Source organism: Columba livia, chromosome 11, assembly GCF_036013475.1.
Source record: "Columba livia isolate bColLiv1 breed racing homer chromosome 11, bColLiv1.pat.W.v2, whole genome shotgun sequence".
In the NCBI taxonomy this organism is placed as follows: Eukaryota; Metazoa; Chordata; class Aves; order Columbiformes; family Columbidae; genus Columba; species Columba livia.
The window spans coordinates 20075853-20097846 of NC_088612.1; the positions used below are offsets into that span (position 1 = coordinate 20075853).

Below are 21994 nucleotides of genomic sequence, written 5' to 3' on the forward strand. Positions count from 1 at the left end.
TTCTTTCAGTAGAAGCCAAAATTCCTCAAAAAGAAATCGTATTTGCCTCCTACATCAGAATAATGGAACTTACAGATATGGAAAAGGCAGAGCATTTCATATATCTTGATTTAAGTATGGCTTTTAACATTGCCTTGCGTGACATTGTCAAAAGCAGGCAAATACGTTCCAGACGAGGCCACCACAAAAACTGGATTCGTAATCGGCTGGAAAAATCACGCTCAGAACAGTTCTCAGTGCTGCGGTATCAGAAGGAAAAGTGATACAGAGCTGGGGTGTGCAGGACGGTGTAGCGAGTTCCATACGGTTCAATGTATTTTTTTAAGAGCCAGATGATGGAGCAGAGAATATGCTCATAAGGTTTAAATGAAGGCAAAGTCAGGAGGGCTGGAAGCGCATCAAAGGGTGCATTTCGAATTTCAAATTGTGTTGTGAAAGTGAAGAAATAGCCAGGGTTCGACACTCTACCAGTTAAGGAAAAAGGGTCCAAGGTTTGGCTACCAACAAGTTGAAAATCCAGTTATAGCTGGATTGGCTGAAATAGCTTCTAAGAATGGAATCTGACCCACCAAAATCTCCGAGTCCGTGTCTGAACTAACCTCAAGCAATCAAACACCACTCATGCTATAGAAATGCCCGGTTTTCAGCACAATCTCAGCTGGGATGTGCCAACTGCAGACAATGTTGATCAGACTTGTGATGTTCTCCACCCTACCCTGGCCTGTCCACCTCATTTCAGTGCTATCAGACTCGACATCGCTCGTGGCCAAACTCTACCGGAGAAGTACCAACATAAAATGAAATTAGTCATGCAGCAATGGTCCTGAACAGAACTAAATTACACAAAGAAAGTGCCAATCTAGGTCAATAAACGATGTCTTCAAAACTCTCTCAGAATCAGGATTCACATAAAGCAATTCGGCGAGGAATCAGTATCACACAGTGCAAGCAAAGCGATGTTACACTGTAATCAAATTTGGCTTGTAATGTCAAACTGTGCCACCGATACCAGACATTTGTGTTTCTCATAAGGAGATCAGCATGGAAATGAGGACCACAAAACTGTCATCATTTGACTATTCCATTAAGACCCCACACAAAGAGAGAAATGGGGCCCATTCACACCTCTCGGACCAGCAAGTTTTCTGAATTGTAAAACACTACGACTCAGGAGGGATCTCAAGAGTCCATCTGTGCGACCCTCCATCAGAGCAGAGGCACCTGTGACCAGGTTGCTCAGGGCCTTGCCTTGAGCATCTCCAACAACAGACACTTGCCAGCCTCCCTGGGCAACCCGTTCCAACTGCAACTGCCATCCCTGTGAAACTATTTGCTCTTATCTGATCAGAAATTTTCAGAAATCTTGCCGTTACCTCCCTCCGCTCTGGGCCCTCCCGCAGCTGGTTGAGCAGTAAGATGTCGTGAGGCTGCCGCTCTTCAGGAATAATCCAACTCACTGCTCTCGAAGTCACAGCACATCTCATGGTCTAACCTGCAAACCTGGTGTCCCATCAGCCAGGTCACTGGCTGAACCCCTCTCTGTCCCAGTATCCAGCATCTGCTGGGACACCCAGATCCCCACACGTCCCACCATCCACCCGGCCAGTCCGAATTTCCCCAGTTTAGCTGCAGGGACACCACTGGAGACAGCACCAAAGGCCTTGGTGACAGCAAAGGAAACTATATTCACTTCTGTCCACCACAAGGGAAATCATTTAAACTCAGAAAGCTACTGGGATAATTGGGCACAATTTGCCCACAATGAATCGTGCTGGATTTTCCTGGTCATCACCATCTCTCTGGTGTAACATGGCTCCACAACCTTCTCTGAAATGGTTCTGACTCCAGCTGCACTTTGTCTTTCCCAGTTCCATCCCCACACACCCAGGCAATATCTCTTACTTTTCTGCCTTTGCTTCCAACTTCTATGCACTTTGCTTTTGTGACTGAGCTCAGTTAGCAGTTCTGCTTTATCCCTGCTGGTCTCCTTGACACACATGTTCAAATTCCTGCCCTCTGGAACAGCCCACCGCTGTGCTTTGAGACTTTCCGTAAGGACCAAACGGGTCACCATCATCACAGCCTCCCATAGGAACCTGCCAGAAAGACCCCTGAACAAATCCAGATCTCCTGTCCTGAAGCCCAAGGCTGTAATTCTGCTATTTGCTTTGCTCAGTTCTCTCAAAGCTTGAATTAAAGCAGCTCAGGAGAGCTGCTGCCAAGGCTGGCATGACCTTTAGATCTCTGACCAGTTCATTTTAATTCCCGGATAGCAGGTACAACACACACCTCCCCCAGTATCCACTCAGACATGGATAACCTGGGCCAAGAAAATCTTGTTTCCCATGCTGGTAACATTAATTCCCATGTAGGATAGTCCTCAGCTATGAACTATGTTTAATGAAAAATTTCAGTTTAAAGAAATTGATAGTTCCACCACAAAACATCTTGATACCACTGGATACCAGCATCATATTCAATTCATTCACTGCAAGATCTCACTCCCAAACAACTCCCAAATACAGCACAGAATGGCAAATAGTATAAAAGTACAGAAATCACACAGTATACTACACTTACTTTGGAGTTTTGATGGTGATACTGTGCATCTCAAATAATGTTTTGAAATTGTTCTCTAAATAACGTGACATATTTGTTTACAGTCTATGATTTTTCTTTATACAGCATTCAACAATCACTCCTTTAATTTTTTTGGTGCCTGCGCACTTGTCAAACGCCTATCGCACAGGGGTGACAGGGAACCATCTGCCTTCCTCCCCAAGGCACCTCCTTTTCCTCATTACCACCTGTTCCGTTTTCAGTCCCCAAATGGCCATTGTGAGCAACGCCAGATACACTGGGAAAGGTCAGGTTACGGGTCCGCGCTCAATTTTTCAGTCTTGTCACCAACATTTAACCTCCACGAGGAAAACCCCAATGTATCCATTACTGAGGTTTCACAGACCACACAAAACAAGGCTGTAAAAACGACGACAAGAAATAGCTTTGTTACAATTGAGCATATGATTGTATCTGATCCATAATGAAGATGGTCAGAGGCTGACCCATGAGGATCTAATTTTAAGCTAAAGAAAGGCTCCAGTGTAATCCCCAAAGGCACGTGGCCAGTACCTGAGAAACAGAGACACCATTTCCAGTCTCCAAGGATTTGGAAAGTAGCTGCGATGCTTTCCAAGGGCGCTGGGAATTCTGCACCTGAGCTCAAGTACAGGAAATACTGGTGGAAGAGTATTTACTCAGATCATTCACCTGGATCCTCCTCCTCCTCCTGGCCTTTCAACCTGCTCCATTACAAATAGTTGCCCTAAAATCTCTTCTCACAACAGTTATATTAAGCTTATTCCAGCCCAGCAGAGTCTGCATTTGAACTGGTCTGTGTGGTTCTGCACAACATACACTCACGTACATTCCGAATCACCAAAACATTGCTACCTGCAAAGCAGGTTTTGTTGTAGCCAATAATCACATCAGATACCTTACGCCTATTGTATTTAAAATAAAAAAAATATGTGCACCCTGTCTGAGAAACTCCATCAGGCTTCTAATTTCTAATATAAATTTATTAAAGATGATACGCAAAAGGGCTAATGGGAAATAGCGACAAGTTTGCCAATTCCATTTCGGAAGGAGAATCCAGAGAACAGCAAGGGAAGGGCCACCCTGCTAAACGGGAACAACCTTGACCAACACTTCACATTTTTTACTGAAACTACTTTTCAAATTGGCAGAGTAGGTATTTCTTCTCATCTGGTATGATTTTTTTTTAAAGCTCTCTGTATTAATGACTGTTCAGAATACGTTTTGCTCAAATTAGTGTTTTTAATTTTCATATCAAGACATCTGTCAGGAAAGAAGTAATATTTATGAAACCTTCATCCTCTTTCCCTGAATATTGTTTCCTTCTTTGCCATTCATATATAGGAATATATGAATTAAAAAAAGTTATTGAACATCTGCATTTTCTTCTATGTTGTATATTATACCAGTTTTCATCTATCACAACCAAGCCACAGCACATTCACGCCTAATTGCACTACTTGTTATGCCGCTACTCAACACCAAAACCAAAACACAATGCAGGTCGGTGATGTATCGTGAGCTTATCGCTACAACTACAATACACCAGCGTTACACAGGGGCCACAGAACGGAACGGCATGACTTCGGGGTGCATCTTTACACCCCAGGGAGGCTCCACCATCCTCTGGCAGCATGCAAAAGAAAAAGGACAGTGTTGGAGGGCACAGTCCTCGGGTGGAAGGAGAAACCACTGGGCAAACAACAGGGCAGGGAGAGCAAGAAGAGTGAGACCACAGAAACTAAAATAATAACAGTAACAGTCATTTAGAAACCACTACTGGGAACCGGGAGAAGGCACAAACCTGGGCAGGGCTTCAAAACCCAAGTCTATTAATTATTCAGTATTTTTCAAATGTGGAAAATACGGAATAACGCTTCCACTTGAAAGATTTGGAAATTACTCCGGTGATTCATGCATATAGCAGAAATAAAATTACTTTTAATAATTTCTTCTGGCGAGCTGATGACAGTAGCTCATTGCGGGATCCAGCTGCCGACGCTATTGGGATGCTCAAATCCCACAGCTCCGCACTATTAAAGCCGCTGAACCCCGCACAGGGCACCTGCCATTCCCCAAATCATTGCGGAATCACCCAGCAAGCAAGGAAGCACACCCAGAGCCGAACCAGAACCTATAAGAAGTTGTAAGTGCACAACTACTCTACAAAACAACCAGAAAACACATGGAAAATCCCTCTTTCTGTGGCACGCTCCTAACAGCTTACTCTCTGTACGCTGAACGCCAAAAGCAAGTGTAGCAGATTTACATCAGTTGAAATTCCAAGTGTGAAGTTACATCGTGCCTCTGACCATACAAAGGCTGTTTCTCCTAAATCCCTTCTATGCAAATAAAAATAAACTACAATTTTGACCCAATATCCCAAAAAAGACACGCAACACAAAAGCCTCCAAAAGTACAGAATTAGTATTTCCTTGTCTGCCTTGTCTCTCCTCTTATCCTCCTACTACTGGTTTTCTTCCTTATGCTCCTAGGAATTGTTTTTAAGAAGCTTACTACTTTTTAAACTAATAGCAGAAAAAAACCTCCTGACAGCAGAATGACTACAGTGCAAATACTTCATTTGTGGTGTGCTCCATAATTGCTTATTTTTGTAATTTCAGTGACTGTTTTCATTTTGGCTATCCTGTTATTTTTATTTTTTTAAATCTCAGTATGCAACAATAGTTCAGATTTCTGGCTACAGTTTATTATTGCACTAAATATTTTATATATTTTTTCCAAAATACAAGGCTAATCCCACAGAACTCCTTAGTTTCTCCTAAGTAACTTTAAGTGTGCAGAAGACAACACTGAACCTCATATGCCTTCAAAATATATCCTGCTCTAGCTGAGTTATAGATGTAACATATCATCTGGAAATGGTCCCTTGGAACTGTTCCTCCCTATCTTTGGCTGTATCATCACGGTTTATCTTACCGAGGTCGAGTATTATCAGCTGGGCTCCAGCCTGGGCATTTCCAACATCGTTTTCTGCAATGCACTGATAGAATCCTTCATCTGATTTCACCAGCCCCAGCACTTGCAGATTATGTTCTTTCTGAGGAGAAAAGGAAAATGACAACACTTAAAACCGGGTTGTGATTGAAAAACAATGGTGCTATTATGGTATATTGTTACAACAGGAGAAACTTGTGAGCGGTAATGTGAAAAGTATATTTGGAGATTTCATCTCTCTTGCACTGAATCCTCACGTTATTCGGTATTGAAAAGCAGCAGCAGCTCCTCCTAATGGCTATCATTTTCTAGCATCACCTATCACTGGCAAGTCATAACATTTCCACAGCCATTTTTATGTTATTTTAAGGACTGAATATAACCTGAACATATCCTACAACCTCAGGTATATCCAATTATACAGCCATTAAGTTCTCAACCATGTCTCAATAATGACTTTCACTACCTCTAAAATTTCCCTCTAGAAGTACCGATATGCCAAAACTCATGATGCACAGTTCAGTTACATTTATGTTTAAACTCCTGTTTGAAATGGTGTTCATGGCGAGCTCGCACTATAACAGGTTCATCCAACAAAGTGCGATTTGTGTGTGCATCTGTGTCATAGGAAATCTAAGCTATAAAGAAATCCACCCACACAATACGAGCAACACACCTCAGCATCTCAGTAAACCAACTGAATTACGGAGCATTAAAGGTCTCAAGAAACCATTTCCCACCCAGGCTGCAAACATCCATAGTACAAAATTAGGCAGCCGGTCCTACCAAAGAACCTGCCTGTGGGTTAGAGGACTAACAGATAAATCAACAGCTTAAAAATCAGCCAAACAGACAATATATACTCACAACGATTTTGAAATAGTCACTGGGGATCACCATGTCTCCATTCTTGACCCATTTCACAGTCGGGGTCGGTTTTCCAGTCACCTCACACTCAAACACGATGTCCATGGATTCATGAGCGTAAATATTTGCAGGTCGCTTCAGAAATTCGGGAGGAACTTCAAATAGAGCGGAAGAAAGAGAAAAGATGGTGTCAGCATCCACAAAAACCCATCATTTGTGCCTCTCTTCTAAGATAACATACAACAATGGCTTCAGGGATTTCTGCACAAACAGTAGCAACACTGGCAGAAGTTTTCAGGTCAGGGTTTGATAGAAGCTCATACAAGCTCGGTGTAAAGTTCGACTTGTTCAGGAATCTCCACTTGGATGGACGGTGACTGCAGCTGGAGCTCCGTAGAACACACAACACACGTAGTTATAGGAGGGCAGCAACTATTTATTTATTCAGAGAAAATCCTCCAGTTGATACACCAGAAACTTCTCAGGGTGCTCTTTGTACTCAAGTCAGTAGGTAACCAAAAACTAAACTTATATTTAAAAACTAATTAAAAAAATGAATGGACAGAAAACAGAGATTAAACTTTCCTAGGGCACTACTGCCTTGTGCTTCCAGCTCTTCAAATAGATAGTGCTGTATTCACCCAAACAATTTCATCATTTAAGACATGTCCCAAAGTTGTTTTCGCTGGTACTTGGCTGCCTTTTAAAACGTACTCAGAGTAAGACTAATTAAAGACATTTAAACCCCATAAAAACTGAGAGATAGAGGATTTTTTGGTAATATAAGCCGCAAAGGGTCCAATGCACAGACATGTTAAAAACCTCCTGTGAACACAAGTGCCACTGAACACCACCCAGGACTCTCCGCTGCTCCCAGCACAAACAAAAGCTGTTTGCAGGCACCTACAGTTTTAATATCATCCATTATGAAGAACATTCACCTGTTTATTTGTTTTTACTCCGCTCACTGGCATAAGGGTGATTTGCTTACTGATGTTGGCGGGTCTGATCATTCAAGTTCCAGGAAAGTCAAACGCGGCCTTTTGTCCTTTAATATTTATCAAACAAAGGCAAGGTTACAGAGTTTAGGCAAATATTTTACACGCTTCGCCTATCAATGGGATTTATTTCATGCTAGGAAATACTAGATCATATTTTACGTCCTCCTGTTGTAAAGGTTTGTAGGTGGATTTAATATTTTTAAAACCAGAGAGGTGGAAACAAGCAGCTCCCAAACCTCCTCACATTTTAGATTATAAATTAGAGAACATACACATATGGAAATATTTATTTCTGCAGTAAGAAAATGGCTTAACTCTCAGATAAACATGTAAAACTATATCAGAAACTACAAAAGGATGTACATATATATATTCACTGCTTGAACTCTCTCACATAGGAGGAAAAATCTAGATGGGGCTGAGTCCAGTTGCCTTTGAGTTCAGACATACATTGCATATAATCAGTTCCAGAAATTTACCAAAAATTCCATAAACTACACCTTAAAAGGATTCAGCTATTTTGGTACTATCTGTTATAACCATATATAACTCCGACATTTGACAACTGCCTTCTGAATTTACTTGTGGCCAAATTGTGATTATTTATTCTGTATGAAAACAGTGCCTTTTGTGATAAACTGTTATTCCTCCCTGGCATTTGTATTGATTGTGAGCTGCACTATTCCACTCCCTTCCTGCATCCCAGCTTTATTTGGGCAGGCCCGACTAGTCCCGTTTGCTTAGTCCTGGTCTAAGTCGACCAGCCGCCCCCTACAGACAGACCCGCTGTGTTTGCCCTACTTTGAATTCAGCTTTCTAGTTGCAGTTTCAACTAATTACGTGCAATTTCAGACGCGTCTCACTGGTGACTTGAGAAACGGCATAAACACAGTGTTAGCACTGCAGCAAATGTCTTGCCCAATCCATTCTACTACTGGATTTGGCCTTTTCCTGAGGCCCCGGACCAATGCGGCAGATACTGTTCTCTCTTCCTTAGCCATTTCTAACTAGTGAGGAGTTTTGTTCCAGTCTGCTTGATCAATAGTTCATGTTCTCATTTCCTTTCAATCTTTCTCCATGTGTACCCAGACACACACACATATCGACCCTACAAGTGCTTACACACTTGAAAGAGGGGAACAGAAAAACTGGAAACATGAAAATATCAGTTGTTCTGCGAGTTTACAGTGTTCCTATTTTCATAACATACAGGCTAACATTTCATTGCTTAGCCATATATTAAACTTATTACAGGAATCCTAATCAACACAAGCAAATAGCGTTCAAAAGCAAAATATGGACCTTCTGATCTCGGAACACATGGAAACTGCCGTACGGAGCAGCTACGCCGTGAAACTCGGGGATGAGAAAAGGGTACGTAAGAGAAGGCCAATGAAATCATGAGTGGCACACGAAAAATAGCTGCTCTGGTTCACACCTGCCTTTGCCCAAGACAGTATTTGATCAAAAACATACTAGAATCCAATTTATGTTTAATTAAACCACAGGGAGAGCACCCTAAGGGAACGATGGACCATCACATCTGAAACAGAATTAGTGCAAAGGCAAGTTCTGGGATTATTTCTGTTTTCTCCACTGGTGTTTCACTGGTAATGAAGACACGTGGAAAGCACCCAAACATCTTTAGTGAGTGACACTGCTTTAACCTGGGGCATCATCTCCAAACCGGCATTTATACTGAATTGTGAGATGCAGTGTTTCTTTTCCACAAAAACGAAAGCTGAACTGGATATCCTATTACCTGCTCTCAAATATTTTTAATTTAGGAGATTAAGAATTTGAAACACGTTATTATTTCAAAGTGACTTTGCTTTTTTGGCTTTCAGAGCAAATGCCAAGCTGCTCGCAACTAGATAACAATGTGACAAGTGCTCACTGTACTATGATTTACTCGCTAGTTAATGAATTAAAAAATGCTTTTAAAAGACACTTCTATCACTTGGTCAGCGTTTCACCTTCACACAGATTAATGCAATGCAAGTACAGATGTTGTGGTAGAGAAGTTAAATTGATAACTAGAGAGCAAATGAGCCAATTACCATATAAAATAAGATTTGTAATGGAAGATTATGTGTTCCGTCACCAAACAGACAATTAAACTTCAAAGACAACTTGGCAGTTCATCCTACTCCTACCCCTCTTAACGTTAGCACACAAACAACAACTTCAGATGCACACTGTGCTTGGTTTTTTAAACACTCGAGGATCAGAAACCTTCGGATAGCTACATGGAGACTATTAAAGCAGCATCATTTATCCCAGACTTCACAGAACGCCTGTTTCTTCAGTGTCTTTTCAGCGGTCAGTGGCTCTGGCCTGTTCACTCTCATTATGAGAGAAATTTTGTGGCCTTCAGGGGCACAGGCGAAAGAATCTCTTTTCAATTCAGCCATCTGTAGAGCTTCAAATGAGAGAGAAACTAATGACGTTGTGTCTTCCTCTCCTGAAGAGCTTTCCTTTCAGCCTGACCATCGCTGATACAAGACCAGAGGTTTCTGGGTCTCACAATCCAACTTCAGACCCAAAAGCTCCAGCCGAGCTGTGACTACACAAAACAAGGAAAAATTGCCTAATCAGGACTTTCAGCTTTCTTAGTTACGAGCACAACAAAGCTTCTCTGGCAATAACCAACCCCAAATGCTGCTGTTCTAGCTAAGATCTCACTTTTATCCATGTGAACCTTTCCCCAAAGTCAACCCCCTCCATGTCCCTCCCCAGAGGAGGTACAAATCCCTAATGGTGCCAAAGCGGCGACTCCTGAAAACCACGTCTGGGCAACAAGGAAAAGCCTGCAGAGAAGTGATCTCCAGCACGCAGGCCGTTTACACCAAAATAACAGGAAAAACAAATCTAAAAGTCTACAATATTTTTTTTAAAAGTATCCAAAAGCGAACTAAGCATTGCATGCCTAATACTCCTCACGGGACAGGCAGCTGCACCATCATCTCACTTCCTAAAATACTCCAAACACCGTCTGCTGTACATGAAGCACCAAGAAGAGACTCGTTTTCACGCAACAGAAACACAGATTGCAAACCATACTTTAAAAATACTTATTGTCTTTTCAAAATGCATTAATAAATACAGCTGTTGCAGTAGCATCTGACCACAACCAGCTCACACACAGACTGTAAAAGGCACATATCATCTTTATTATGATGTTTTGCTGTTTTCCCTCATCCCATGCAGATCAATCCCTCTCTTGCTCCCATTGATTCACCAAATTCTATAGACCTGACTCCGCTGTTATATATAAGTGGTGATATAAGCACCCTGTATAACACGCTTCTGCAACAGCCTAAGGCAGGCAAAGGACTGAAACGCAACGACTCAATTTCCACGCAGGAGTTGCCAAGGACAAGAGCGAAGTTGCCGTTTCTGCTTCCTCAGCCACCTGCAAACGCCCTCGATCCCCAAAACCAGGAGCGCGCTTTCCAGCGTCACACGATTTCATCACAGTTCTTGTCTCTTTGCGGAATTCTCACCTTCTTCCTTCTATACTCTTGCCCACGGCTGAAATATTCCTCCATCAATCAATGCTTACCATTCAAAACCAATTTCTAAATCCAAAAGTTCTCATACCCTCCAAATAGCGGATATAAAATCTAAGTAGACTGGATCATTTTTCTGCGTCTCTCTCTGATTAATCACGGCTTAGGCACTCACGGTCAAATGACTTCCATTTTATAACTCCATTTCTGGTATACGCTCTCGGTAGAACCCCAATCTTGTATTTCAGTTAATAACCAGGATTACCAACAGTCTTTAAAGTGGGTATTTAACTATAGAAACCTTTCTATATCAGTATAAAAGGATAAGCCCTGGGGTATTTTTTCTCCTCCAGGGAGAACAAGATATCCCACTTGGGTACATTACAAATCCTTTTAGAATCCTTATAATGTTAAACTTGATTTTAACAATTGAAAGTGGCAAAGGTATATGAATAAGTACTGTGAAAAGAATATAAAAAAATTTAAAAGATATATATTTAAAACCCAAAATGATGTCACGGGAAAGTCAAAAGCCTTCCCAAGCTCTGAGCGGGGCTGTCATGTCCTTAACACGTACTTAATATGCAGCTGAAAAATCGGCATAGCAACCAAAAGCTGACAAAAAGGGATCTTTTCAGAGAAATACCCACAGAATAGAAAGCTGTCAAATGAATATTAAAAATCAGTATACCAAGAAAAGTTATAAAAATGTAAACTAGTACATGCACAGCATTTTTCATTGTACAGCCCCCAAGTTCCAGTTTCTGAACAGAAACTGCAGATGAAAGTTTCTGTGGTAGCGACATTGTATTACTTTTCTTACCTACTGAGGTAATGACTGCACGGCTGTTTCTAACAAGTAAACAATCGATGGCTCTGTTTTACAGCTTCCTTCACAAACTCTGTCTCCGATATGCAGATGTGACTTGAGAGGCGGGAGAAGGGCAGGGATGTCCACACTGCACTTGAATACACTTATTCCACATTACAGTGAAAAGCTTTCATTCAGATATTGCTAAGGTCTGAAATACAGCCCCTAAATAAAATTGCAGATGCAGGAACGAAGAAAAATACGACATTCAATGATCATTATACTACAACTACCAAGAAACCAGATGAGGATGAATAGTACAGACCAGTAATAAAGTAAAATTATATTGATCGGTTAGAAAGGTAAAATAGCTTTGTCAGGATATAATTCAATAACCATGCATTTCTTTTTCAGGGAGAAATAACTGTACCTTTATGGAACAGGAAACAATAGCAATAAACTTTGCAGAAAAAGGTCTGAGAAAAAGAAAATACTTTATTTGAGATCACAAATACACCCATGACCTAAACCAGACTCCCAGTATGGTACTGGTGCGAAAGGAGCGACTGTACCAGCTAATGCTGCTGAGCGGGTCGTTTGGGCACCGCATTGCGGGAAAACACGCACTCGGATTTACAAGAAAGCACCAAAAATGATCAATGACTCAGAAAAGTGGCTCCGAAAGAAAAAGGGAAGTCCTGGATTCAGTGATTTGAGCACAGGCAAGACCAAGCAGTCATGCAATGGGACACCTCAAATAGGTGAGACGGCTTAATACATAAATACTGCAACAGAGAGAAAAATTGTGTATTTATATATATATATAATACTTGCACAGGAAAAACTATACGGGAGTAACATCTAGATTTTTGTCCCCGTCTAAAAAAAAAAAAGATATGAGCTCCTGACATGCAGGACTCCAGGTATTCAGCACAAACTCTCACTAAAAGCCGTGAGCTGTCAGCTGGGCGCTTGCATTGGGGCTGCAGAGCATGAGGTGATGCACACACACCCACCAGTGCAGCCGTCTGGGCAGTTTCCCAGGTGCACAAACGCTCAGCAAATCCTCTGAGCATCCCTATTAATAGCGGTATTTATGTTTGCACTTGTGGGGCGCCTTAGCATTTGCAGATCAATTCCATACACTAATTGCATGCTGGCATTAAACCTTTGGCAAGACTGCAGCATCAGACATGCTTCCCTTAATCCTACCGATACAAAAAATAAGCTAAAATAACATCTATTACTGTCATCCGATCTGTTCAGCTACGAGTGTTCAGAGGAGTGACCTTATCTAACCGGCACCTGCTGAAGACGCAGCATCTGCTTTGCGCTGTTTTCACATAACCATACCCTGATAACCAGGGAACAAAGGTTGCTTATCCTGATTAGATTTTGCCCTTAGAAACTTGTTCTCGCTGCTTTCAGACCTGGAGAAGCCTTTAGTAGCCCTGCTGCTCACAGCAGGATGGTCCATGTGATGCTCCCTGAGAAAATGTACCGGTTTTTGCGTGTCTTAGAGTCCATCAGCCACGCACTCTCAGTTCATCCAGCTGAGGAGGAACAAGCATTCATTCCGTATTTACTCTCCCCATGGCACTCAGGATTCTACAGAAGAGTTTTTGACGTTCCACGTGTCTTTGATCATCCTTGTTATGCTCTACACCTCCTTCGGCTTTGCTGCATTTAAGAGGGGAGGGAACAAGAACTGCTCACAGCATTTGATATATAGGACCACCACACATTTACACAGTGCCGTTACAATTTTTCTGCTTAGGTGTCTATTCCTTTCCTAACCTTTAATTTGGTTTTAAGATCTTGCATTTTCCCAAGACCTGTGCGTTACAACTTCAATATTTGATGCCTGTACAAAATGCTGCAGTTCGGAGGTATATACCTTTCTAGAACTACGTTTACCTGCATATAGCACTTTATAGTACATGGAACTTCACCTGCCACTTAATTGCTTAATTGTTTCTTACCCCAGGAGGTGTTTCGGAGGCTCCTCTGTCCACATTCATCCTCACAGCCCCAATCGCCTCAGGAGCAACAGCAAAGTTTGTCACCCTAGGACCCCCTTTTCCAGAAATCCTCCAAGGACACTGAGCAGCACAGACTTGAAAAACAAACTGCTTAACCCCACTCTCATTTTCCATACCTGTTAAACAATGTATTTCTTATCTACATGAGGACGTTCCCTCTGACTTCACAGCTCCATCGTTTGAGGCCTTTAGTGAGGGATTGCTACAAGTGTTCTGGGGAGAGCCCTCAACATCCTTCAAAAGGCTTTTCCCCCACAAAATACACACAAATGGATTCAATACACAATATTTCCCAAATGTCTAACACCACTATATTTTATTCAATCTTTCATCAATTTAACTGGTCGGGATGTCAGATTAACTCAGCCACAGTTTCCCAGATTTCCCTCAAAAGACTTCTAAAAACTTGATGCCACGTTGACCAAATATCTTCAGTCTGGGTTTTTTTGGTCTGATGCGCTGACTTAAGCGCTAGGTTACACACCACACTGGGGAGCTCCGCACTTCACACCTAAACACGCTGAGAAATGCTGAGTGAATACCATCTGCTCCTGATGATTTCTTACTGTTCACTTTACGGATTTGTTTTGAAATACATCTTATTAGCTCTGCAGTTTCAGGTGGGTCCCCCCAAAATCTCTAATTTAAAAAAACAAAATATTATTTAAAAAAAAAGTCCAACTTTGCAGAGAACACAGATCTCAAGATTGCTTCTACTGCTTCAGGCCATCTTCTCACCCCTTTCTCTTGACATTCAATCATCTGCTGACCCTACACTTTCTGCTGACAGGCTCGGAAAAAAATATTAGAAGATGTTTACGTTATTAGCAAATGATTGAAAGCTTTGTACTATTTTACTTGCATACCAATAAGAGAAAAATAATTAGCTTTACTTTGCAGTTAGACTTCTGCTGGGGTTTTGGTGGTGGGGTGTTTTTGTCTTTCCAAGATAATTTCTGACAAGTGTTAGACATTCACTGTGAACATCGCACAGTTCCCTAAACAAATGCCGCTCCACTTGCCAAGTATTGAACCTTTTTGGCTGTGCCGTTTCATTTTGGCTTTAGCAAGCTTCCTTGATATTATGTAGATCCCTTTTTATAAGGCTAAATGCTGATGGTGATGACCAATGTCACCCCTCTGGAGAGGCAATTGTCCAGCCCTAACACTGTGCTTTTTAAATTTGAGTAGGGAGTCTCCATTTAAAGAGACTGTGTGTTAAAAATTTCAAACGTACCCAGTGTATCGCCCGCCACAAGAAAATAAGGCATCGCATCTCCTCTGATCTCTGTGAACTTCTGGAGTTTGGGCAGAGCTTGAGCAGGTCGGAGAGGAGGATCGAACACCAGCAACATGATGCTGAAAAGTTCAATTTATTAAGCAGAGCAAGCAAAAGAGAGGCTGTGAGACTTCTACCCAATGTAACAGCAGCCCAGCCCAGCATCACCCTGCTGGGGGGTGCACTCTGTCTGGGGTTCTTCAGCAGCCACTCAGCTCGTCCTTGGGCGCTCTGCTCCTCTCTAACACCTCACCAGACCGATATTTGGGGGATGTCTCAGTTGATGAGGATGCACTGAAATGCTTCCCCCAACACGGCCTATCCCTAGTTCTACTTAACAAGCTGAGCTTAGCAGCAGTGCATTGGCTGGTGTTCATTCCCCATCACCCTCCACAACACAAATGGGTGAAGAACAGGGGCAGGCCTCGGAGGACGGTGTGGACGGCTTTTGGGACAGCCCAGGTGGGAGAACTCGAGGTCAGTGCACTGCACAGTGTCACAGGAGCAACACAAAGCACTGCTTTCCACTGGGAAAGAACCACGCTGGAGGAGGACAGCAAAGCTGCAGGGCCTGGCACTGCACATGCAAGGCAGCGCAGAGGAACGTGGTGGAAGCCCATGGTGATCAAACTACCCTCAAACACTGTACCTGTCCTAGGGGTGACAGTTTTGGCAATGGTGAAAGCCTGGGATTTGTTACCAACTGTAATTTCTATCTGGTTTTGCCGATATAGTCACACTCTGCAAACAGCCCTGTGCTGGGAAGCATGGTTCTGGTGGGTGACCCACTACCAGAGCTCAACAGGGAGATGCCAAAAGCAGGTGCAGTAACAGCACAGCCCTCCCATAGTTTTATTTCCAGCGTGCCTTAGGATGAAGGTGTGTGCTCGTACGGCCACAGCATCCTAAGGGATGCGGGGGTTTGAGCTGGGGAGAAGATGTGCCAGCACCTCCCCAGCTGGTCACTGCATGGATAAAACACTCAACTTTGTGCAAGGATCCATGAAAAGCTGCTTTCATAAGACTTAAGAGTATTACGACCACTAGTGAGTAATTGCTTGTTCTATAGGAAATGGTAATTATTTTGCACACAACAGGTGAATGCACAGATGAAAGCTTAAACTATTTCGAGACTAACAACGTCCAGTGTAAGTGAATGAATACTATGTGTGCGTACAAAACCTGCACTAGCCAGATGTCAGCAAGCCCAGCGTGTGCAATGACACGGGACGGTGACAGCTTCACCACGGACACGAGGAGAGCACAATGGGGAGGCCGAGGGTGGTGAACGATGTGAACAAGAAGCTAGTGCAATGGGCCTTGGTTCAGGGACAGACCCTCACCCCTCGGTACCACCACGGCCTGATGTGATGGACAATGAGAGACCCCGGGCAGGCACCCGCTTGACTGCTCCAGCTTAGCACCATCACACTGTTTGGTGTTCCTTCTTCCAACGCAAACCCCATTTCCCATTTTGTGCACCTGTTTCAGCCCAACAGATTTTTATTTTTCCTTCTTCCTCTTCGAGCGTTGCAAATTTCTGTTCTTTATGTGACGATACAGAGGTTTTGCCGCAATACCTTCTGCACTTATCTCCCCTCCAGCATTTGTAGTAAAACCCTCCTATGACCGTTTTTAATGTTAAAACCCAAAGATTTATTTCCTTTTTGTTAAGGCTGAGCCTACCCTTTGTGTACGGACACCCCCTGTGAAAACTTCTGGAGGCACAGTCTGGATTAACATGCTGTTATCAGGGGGAACGGCGCAATTAAGTCATGACAAAGAACAGATTTCTCTATTAAAATGAGATATCCAGACCATATGTAAAAGCTTAACAATCACAATAAACTAAAACAGAGCTCACCCACAATTCTTATCAGTGGATATTATTGATTATTATTCAAAGCAGGCCTTCTAAGCAACTTCTAGGATGATTTTTAGAAGTAAAAATCTTAATCTAAGCATCAGTAATGTAAAAAATGTTACGTTATGTTTTACTAAGCCCTCTTTCCCCAGCCCTTCTGAGAGAAATCAAGTCTGTCTGACCCTGAATCTACTCCACATACCATGGAAACATCTGAATAACATGAATGCTCATCAAAATTTAAACTTCTTACAGCAGCGCCAAAGGCAATGAAATTTTTATGGAATTCCAGAGCGCAGAGAACACAAGGTGCAGAGACCGCCCTGGGCAGGACCCAGGCCCAGAGACTCAGGTCCTTGTTTCCAATTTTCAGTGCAAAGCTGCTTGCGATTGAAACCCCCAGTTTGGGTTCCTATCGTGACACCTCTCAAAAGCAAAGCTGTGAGAGGAGCTTAAAAGATGGTTTTGTTTAGAGCCCCCAACCTCACTGCCTAAAATAAAACACTAACGCAGATCCTCCGTTTATACCGAGACAATTTACTGAAGGGATCTGCAGCATCGCTTCAGTCACTGTGGAAAATAAAAACCTTTCCTTCTGGCGTTTACAGATATTTATTCTGGATATGGGTGGTGGGTTTGTTTCCTGAAAGGTGTGTTTGAAACAATTACCAGCATCGCAAACACGCGGCACGATGTACAAGTTCAAACACATCCACCAAAAAGTTGTAGTCCTCAGTAAGTCACAGTGTCATGTGGTTTATTATTACTCATTTATTAGTGTATAACGACTTCTTAAAGATGACTACCACACTTAATGCGTATATAAACACTGTAGGGTTGCCATAAAGCTGCTAAATAATTATGTGATTCTGACAGCTAAGACGAGCCTTTCCAGCAGACGGCAAACCAAAGGTTGGGTTGTTTCCTGAGCTATTGTTACAGCTAAAGCTGAGGTCTCCATCTACAGTGAACAACACCCGCGTGTTTAGGTAATAACAAGTTTATAACTTGTCAAAATAGGAATATGGCAGATTTTCCACAGGCATTTTCGTCTTTGAGCTGCAGTTTTCAAAAACTCGAAGCAAAACTTTACAATTGTTCAGATCTTTTTGATCAGCGAAGGAAAAATTGGACTTTAAAATGTTTCATGTCAGCGATGCACAACAGCAGGGAGACGGCTGGAGAAAGGAGAGGGGACTGCGAACAGCAGGACGGGGTGAGAAAGCTTGAATAGGTGGGATAAATTTGGGCACAGAGAGAGTTAGGAGGTAAAAAAGATTTGTAAAATATCTCAGGGAGTGGGACTGATGGAGACAGAAAAAAGGTGGCGAAGAAAAAGGGGTAAAGGCACAAACTGTCTGAAGAGGCAGAGTAATAGGAATCAACTGAGAGAAGAGCAGGTGGCTGGAGGGACCCAAAATCTGCAGAGCAGGATTTAGTCAGAGACTAGAAAGAATAACTACAGCTTAAGAAGCAAATGCAGCTTCTCACAGGTGACTTGCGATCAGGCCGGTGCTGGAGCAGCAGAGCCGCTCACCGTCTGCAGCGCAGAGCACAGCTCTAATGGGACACGTGAAGAGATGCACGTTCTGCAAAATCAATGTTTAAGTGTCTCAAACTGGGCGCTACAACGGCTGGATACAGTTCATCTTAATTCTTCTGCGTCTCAGTCAATTTTTAAAAGGGATGCAATAGCGCTTCGTTTCAGCGGAGTGCAAAAATGCATTCATTAGTGTTTATGAATGATTCAGGTTCCATGGCGCTGAATGCCAAACCAGAAATAAATATGGATTTGAACGGAGCATAATAAATAAATCATGGCACTATCCCCTGAATAAGAAAAAAATATCAAATATTGAATATTTTCTCAATAAATGAGTACTGTGAAGTTTGTGCACTGCACAAGGCAGCAAGCTCCTGTGGAGAAACAGCAGGAGTACATGTATTTTAAGATTTCCATAAGTCCCTCCCATAACAAGAAGGTGACAAATTAAAGACAGCTAGCCTTGAAATGTCGTATTTTTGAGTATTTGCCTGTGCAGCCGTTGTGTGCTGGAGACTGAGAAGCTGGCCAAGGCCAGAAAGGCCACAGATTTTAAGATCATTTCAAATACAAAACTGTCTGCGAACAGTAAAAACGACTGGTTGGATCCACTGCTCCACTACACCGCTCTCATCTGGATCAAAGCGCCATGTGAGCTCCAACACCGGGCTCCTGCAGGAACCAGCCGCATCCCCACACTCATTGCTCACTAGGAAAAAAGGCCTTTTTAATGTCCAAAAAAGACGGAGCGTTTGTTCTTTTCCATTTTGTTTGGGTTTCGGTTTATAACGACACGAATGCTGTAAGCTTGCTTTGCGCATCAATTAAGAGTTATCCAATGGCTTCTATTTCCAGATCAATGAATGCAGGCCGATCTTCACGTCAAAGTCCCTTCTAAATTACAAATCCCCTTACAATTCAATAATAGGTGCCATATAAGGAACAAGCAAACAAGCTAAGACTGCAGTCTGAAAAGAAACAACTAAAAAGGATACAATAAAGGCCTATAATATTGTGTCTGGTATAGTGGGGGAATAAGGACAGATTGCTTCAGCCTTTTCCCATGCAAGCTAGGAAAATAATTGGTTTTTTAAAAGGGAGAGCTCTTCCTACAGCAAATGCGCCCAAAGCAGCAGCTGTGCCTAAAGGGAACAGACCCTTTTCCACCTCGGGATGCAAACATTAAAAACCATTTTGCTGTGCTCAAAGATCAAGTGTCCCACAACAATAAATATGAGTTAGACGCAGGATGGGTTTGAAACAGCTTTCAACTGCTGCGGCTGAACAGAAACACCGCACCACTGCAACACTGCGCTGGCCCAAGATACTGTGTTCTCATTTCCCTTTTAAGAAATAAATTAAAAACTGGATCCTAACAATTGAAGTACCTGAAGTAACCTTAAGGCAATGTTTGTAAACTGTATGATTAGTTGCTCAAAGGCACACCTAACTAACCTTCCCGCTTTCTAGACTTATTACAGATGGAATGTGGGGATGAGTTTCTCAGCACGCTGCAAGAATCGCACTCAACAAAGCACATCCCTCACTCAAGCTCTTTCTTCTTAACTAAATCCAGTAAGTTTGGGGTTCCTTGAAGTAGATAAATCAAGGCAGATACTATGGATAAGGAGCATATGTCAAATCAAAGAAATTTTCAAGTTTGCGATATTTTAGAAGATCATTCTTCCTAGCAAACACAAATAGACTGTGGAGCATTCATAAAATACTTACATAAACTGTTAACAGATTAGGAAGAGATGACGTAAGAGTCTCAGTTACTCATATTTCAACTTAGTAAATTAAATAGTGACCACTTGAACATAAATAAAGCACTAGAACTTCCCTAGTAAAAAAGTTGCATATAATTCTAAAGAATATCTTATTTCATATTTTTAGTACAATAATTGATCACTGTTTTAACAAAAAGGGAAGAGCGCTCTTTCAAACAAAATTTTACCCATCTGAGCTATTCTAGCCAAACAACAAAAAATTAAACTATTCCCCTTCATAGATAAGATTTTTCTGCACTTTGAAAAAATTCCTCTTGTACTTAGAAAGCAATAACCAACAATTATAGTCCAATGTGAAACTAAAGAGACCAAGTTTCAGTTTTGCAAGAGAATCAGCTGAAGATCTGAAGTTGCAATTTTTTGCGCAACTACTCAAAGTACTGATTTAATGTTATTGTACCATTAAGACGATGACGCAAAGCTTTACCAACAGGAATGCGGAGAAAAGAGCCAATGGAAGCCACTGAAGAGGCTTCATAAAAGCTTTATTCCTTGTATCCCATTGCACTTGCCTACAATCCAGCTAAATTTTACATAAGTTAAGAGGTTAATTGTTTAAATCCTCAGTTCTCGTGCTTGTAATCCTCCAAGTTGGTGCCTATACCAGCTATAATCAAAAGAGGTGGCAGGGAGATTAGCAACTCTGCAAATCACTCCTATAATGGTTAATCACACTAATGATAATTTAAGCAAATTAGTAGAGCAATAACCATGCAGCGTTCAGATTAAGTATATGACTGGAAGGAAATGTACAGTCAGTGCCAAGGATAGATACGCTACGGTTCGCAAAACCTCAGGAGCCTGATCTCGCATAACACAAGCTCATTTTTCATCCCACAAAGCCTCCAGTGGTTATTTTCCCTCCCCACTCCATGCAAATTCTTGGATAGCTGTCCAAAACAAAGTTTAAACCAATTCTTTAAAGCACAATGATTTGGCCCTTATGATTTTTCTGCCTCAAAGAGAATGTGTCAGGACAGTGCTCGCACGCTCTTTTCCTATTATTTTCTCACTAGAACCACCTTCCTAAGATACGATTTATTCTGCCTATGTGGCATTTTGTGATGTGCTAGCGAGGAAGCAAACAGGCAAAAGAGAAATGCTATAAATCAGAGCTATGATATTGGTGACGCTGTCAGTAAACAAAGTTATTAATTATACATGGACTGGAAAAGCTGAAGAAAAATTATTTGCCCAAAGGGGACAGGAACGGCAAAATTATATTTTAAAAATTCTCGCCAAAGCGTCACACGGAGCTTATAGTAAAACATCTGAACTGACTAAAATGTATGCTTAACAGCATCGACTCAACTCTCAGAAGCCGTGAGCTGCTAAACTCAGCTCAAAAGAGACTTTCATTACACAAGACTGACATATTTTAAATTGCACTTCTAGCCTCTTAGTTTCATGACGATGCACAAAGCCGCCTTCAGCTTCTCGAGACAGCGCGCGGCCTGGCACTCGTGAAGTGCACCATCCATTTCATAAAGCATATTCCATTAGAATAAACTGAGAGAATTTATTTCAAGTTGGAGCTCCAAAATCCTATTGAGCTTGACAACTTACAGAGCACACGCGATTATTTTTGAAGGCTGCTAAAACTTCCCTATCTCCCTTAAGTTCAATTCCACCCCGCAACACAAAAACGCCACTGTCCTACTTATCTGTTCCTTGTGCTTACAGATCTTCACTGATAAAAAGGACTTTGGGGAAGATTTTGCAACTTGCA

The 21994-nt window shown here is 42.1% G+C and overlaps 1 protein-coding gene across 11 annotated transcripts in view; it reads right to left on the reverse strand.

Moving 5' to 3' along the window:
• The window catches only part of NEO1 (neogenin 1), a 160943-nt gene that overhangs the window by 49566 nt on the left and 89383 nt on the right, over positions 1-21994 (reverse strand). For all 11 annotated transcript variants that reach the window (XM_065077127.1, XM_065077122.1, XM_065077126.1 and 8 more), the window contains exons 6-7: positions 6424-6578; positions 5539-5659 (exon numbers count right to left, since the gene is read on the reverse strand). In XM_065077127.1, coding sequence (XP_064933199.1) covers positions 5539-5659; positions 6424-6578 — 276 coding nt within the window. The remainder of the gene's footprint in view (positions 1-5538; positions 5660-6423; positions 6579-21994) is intronic.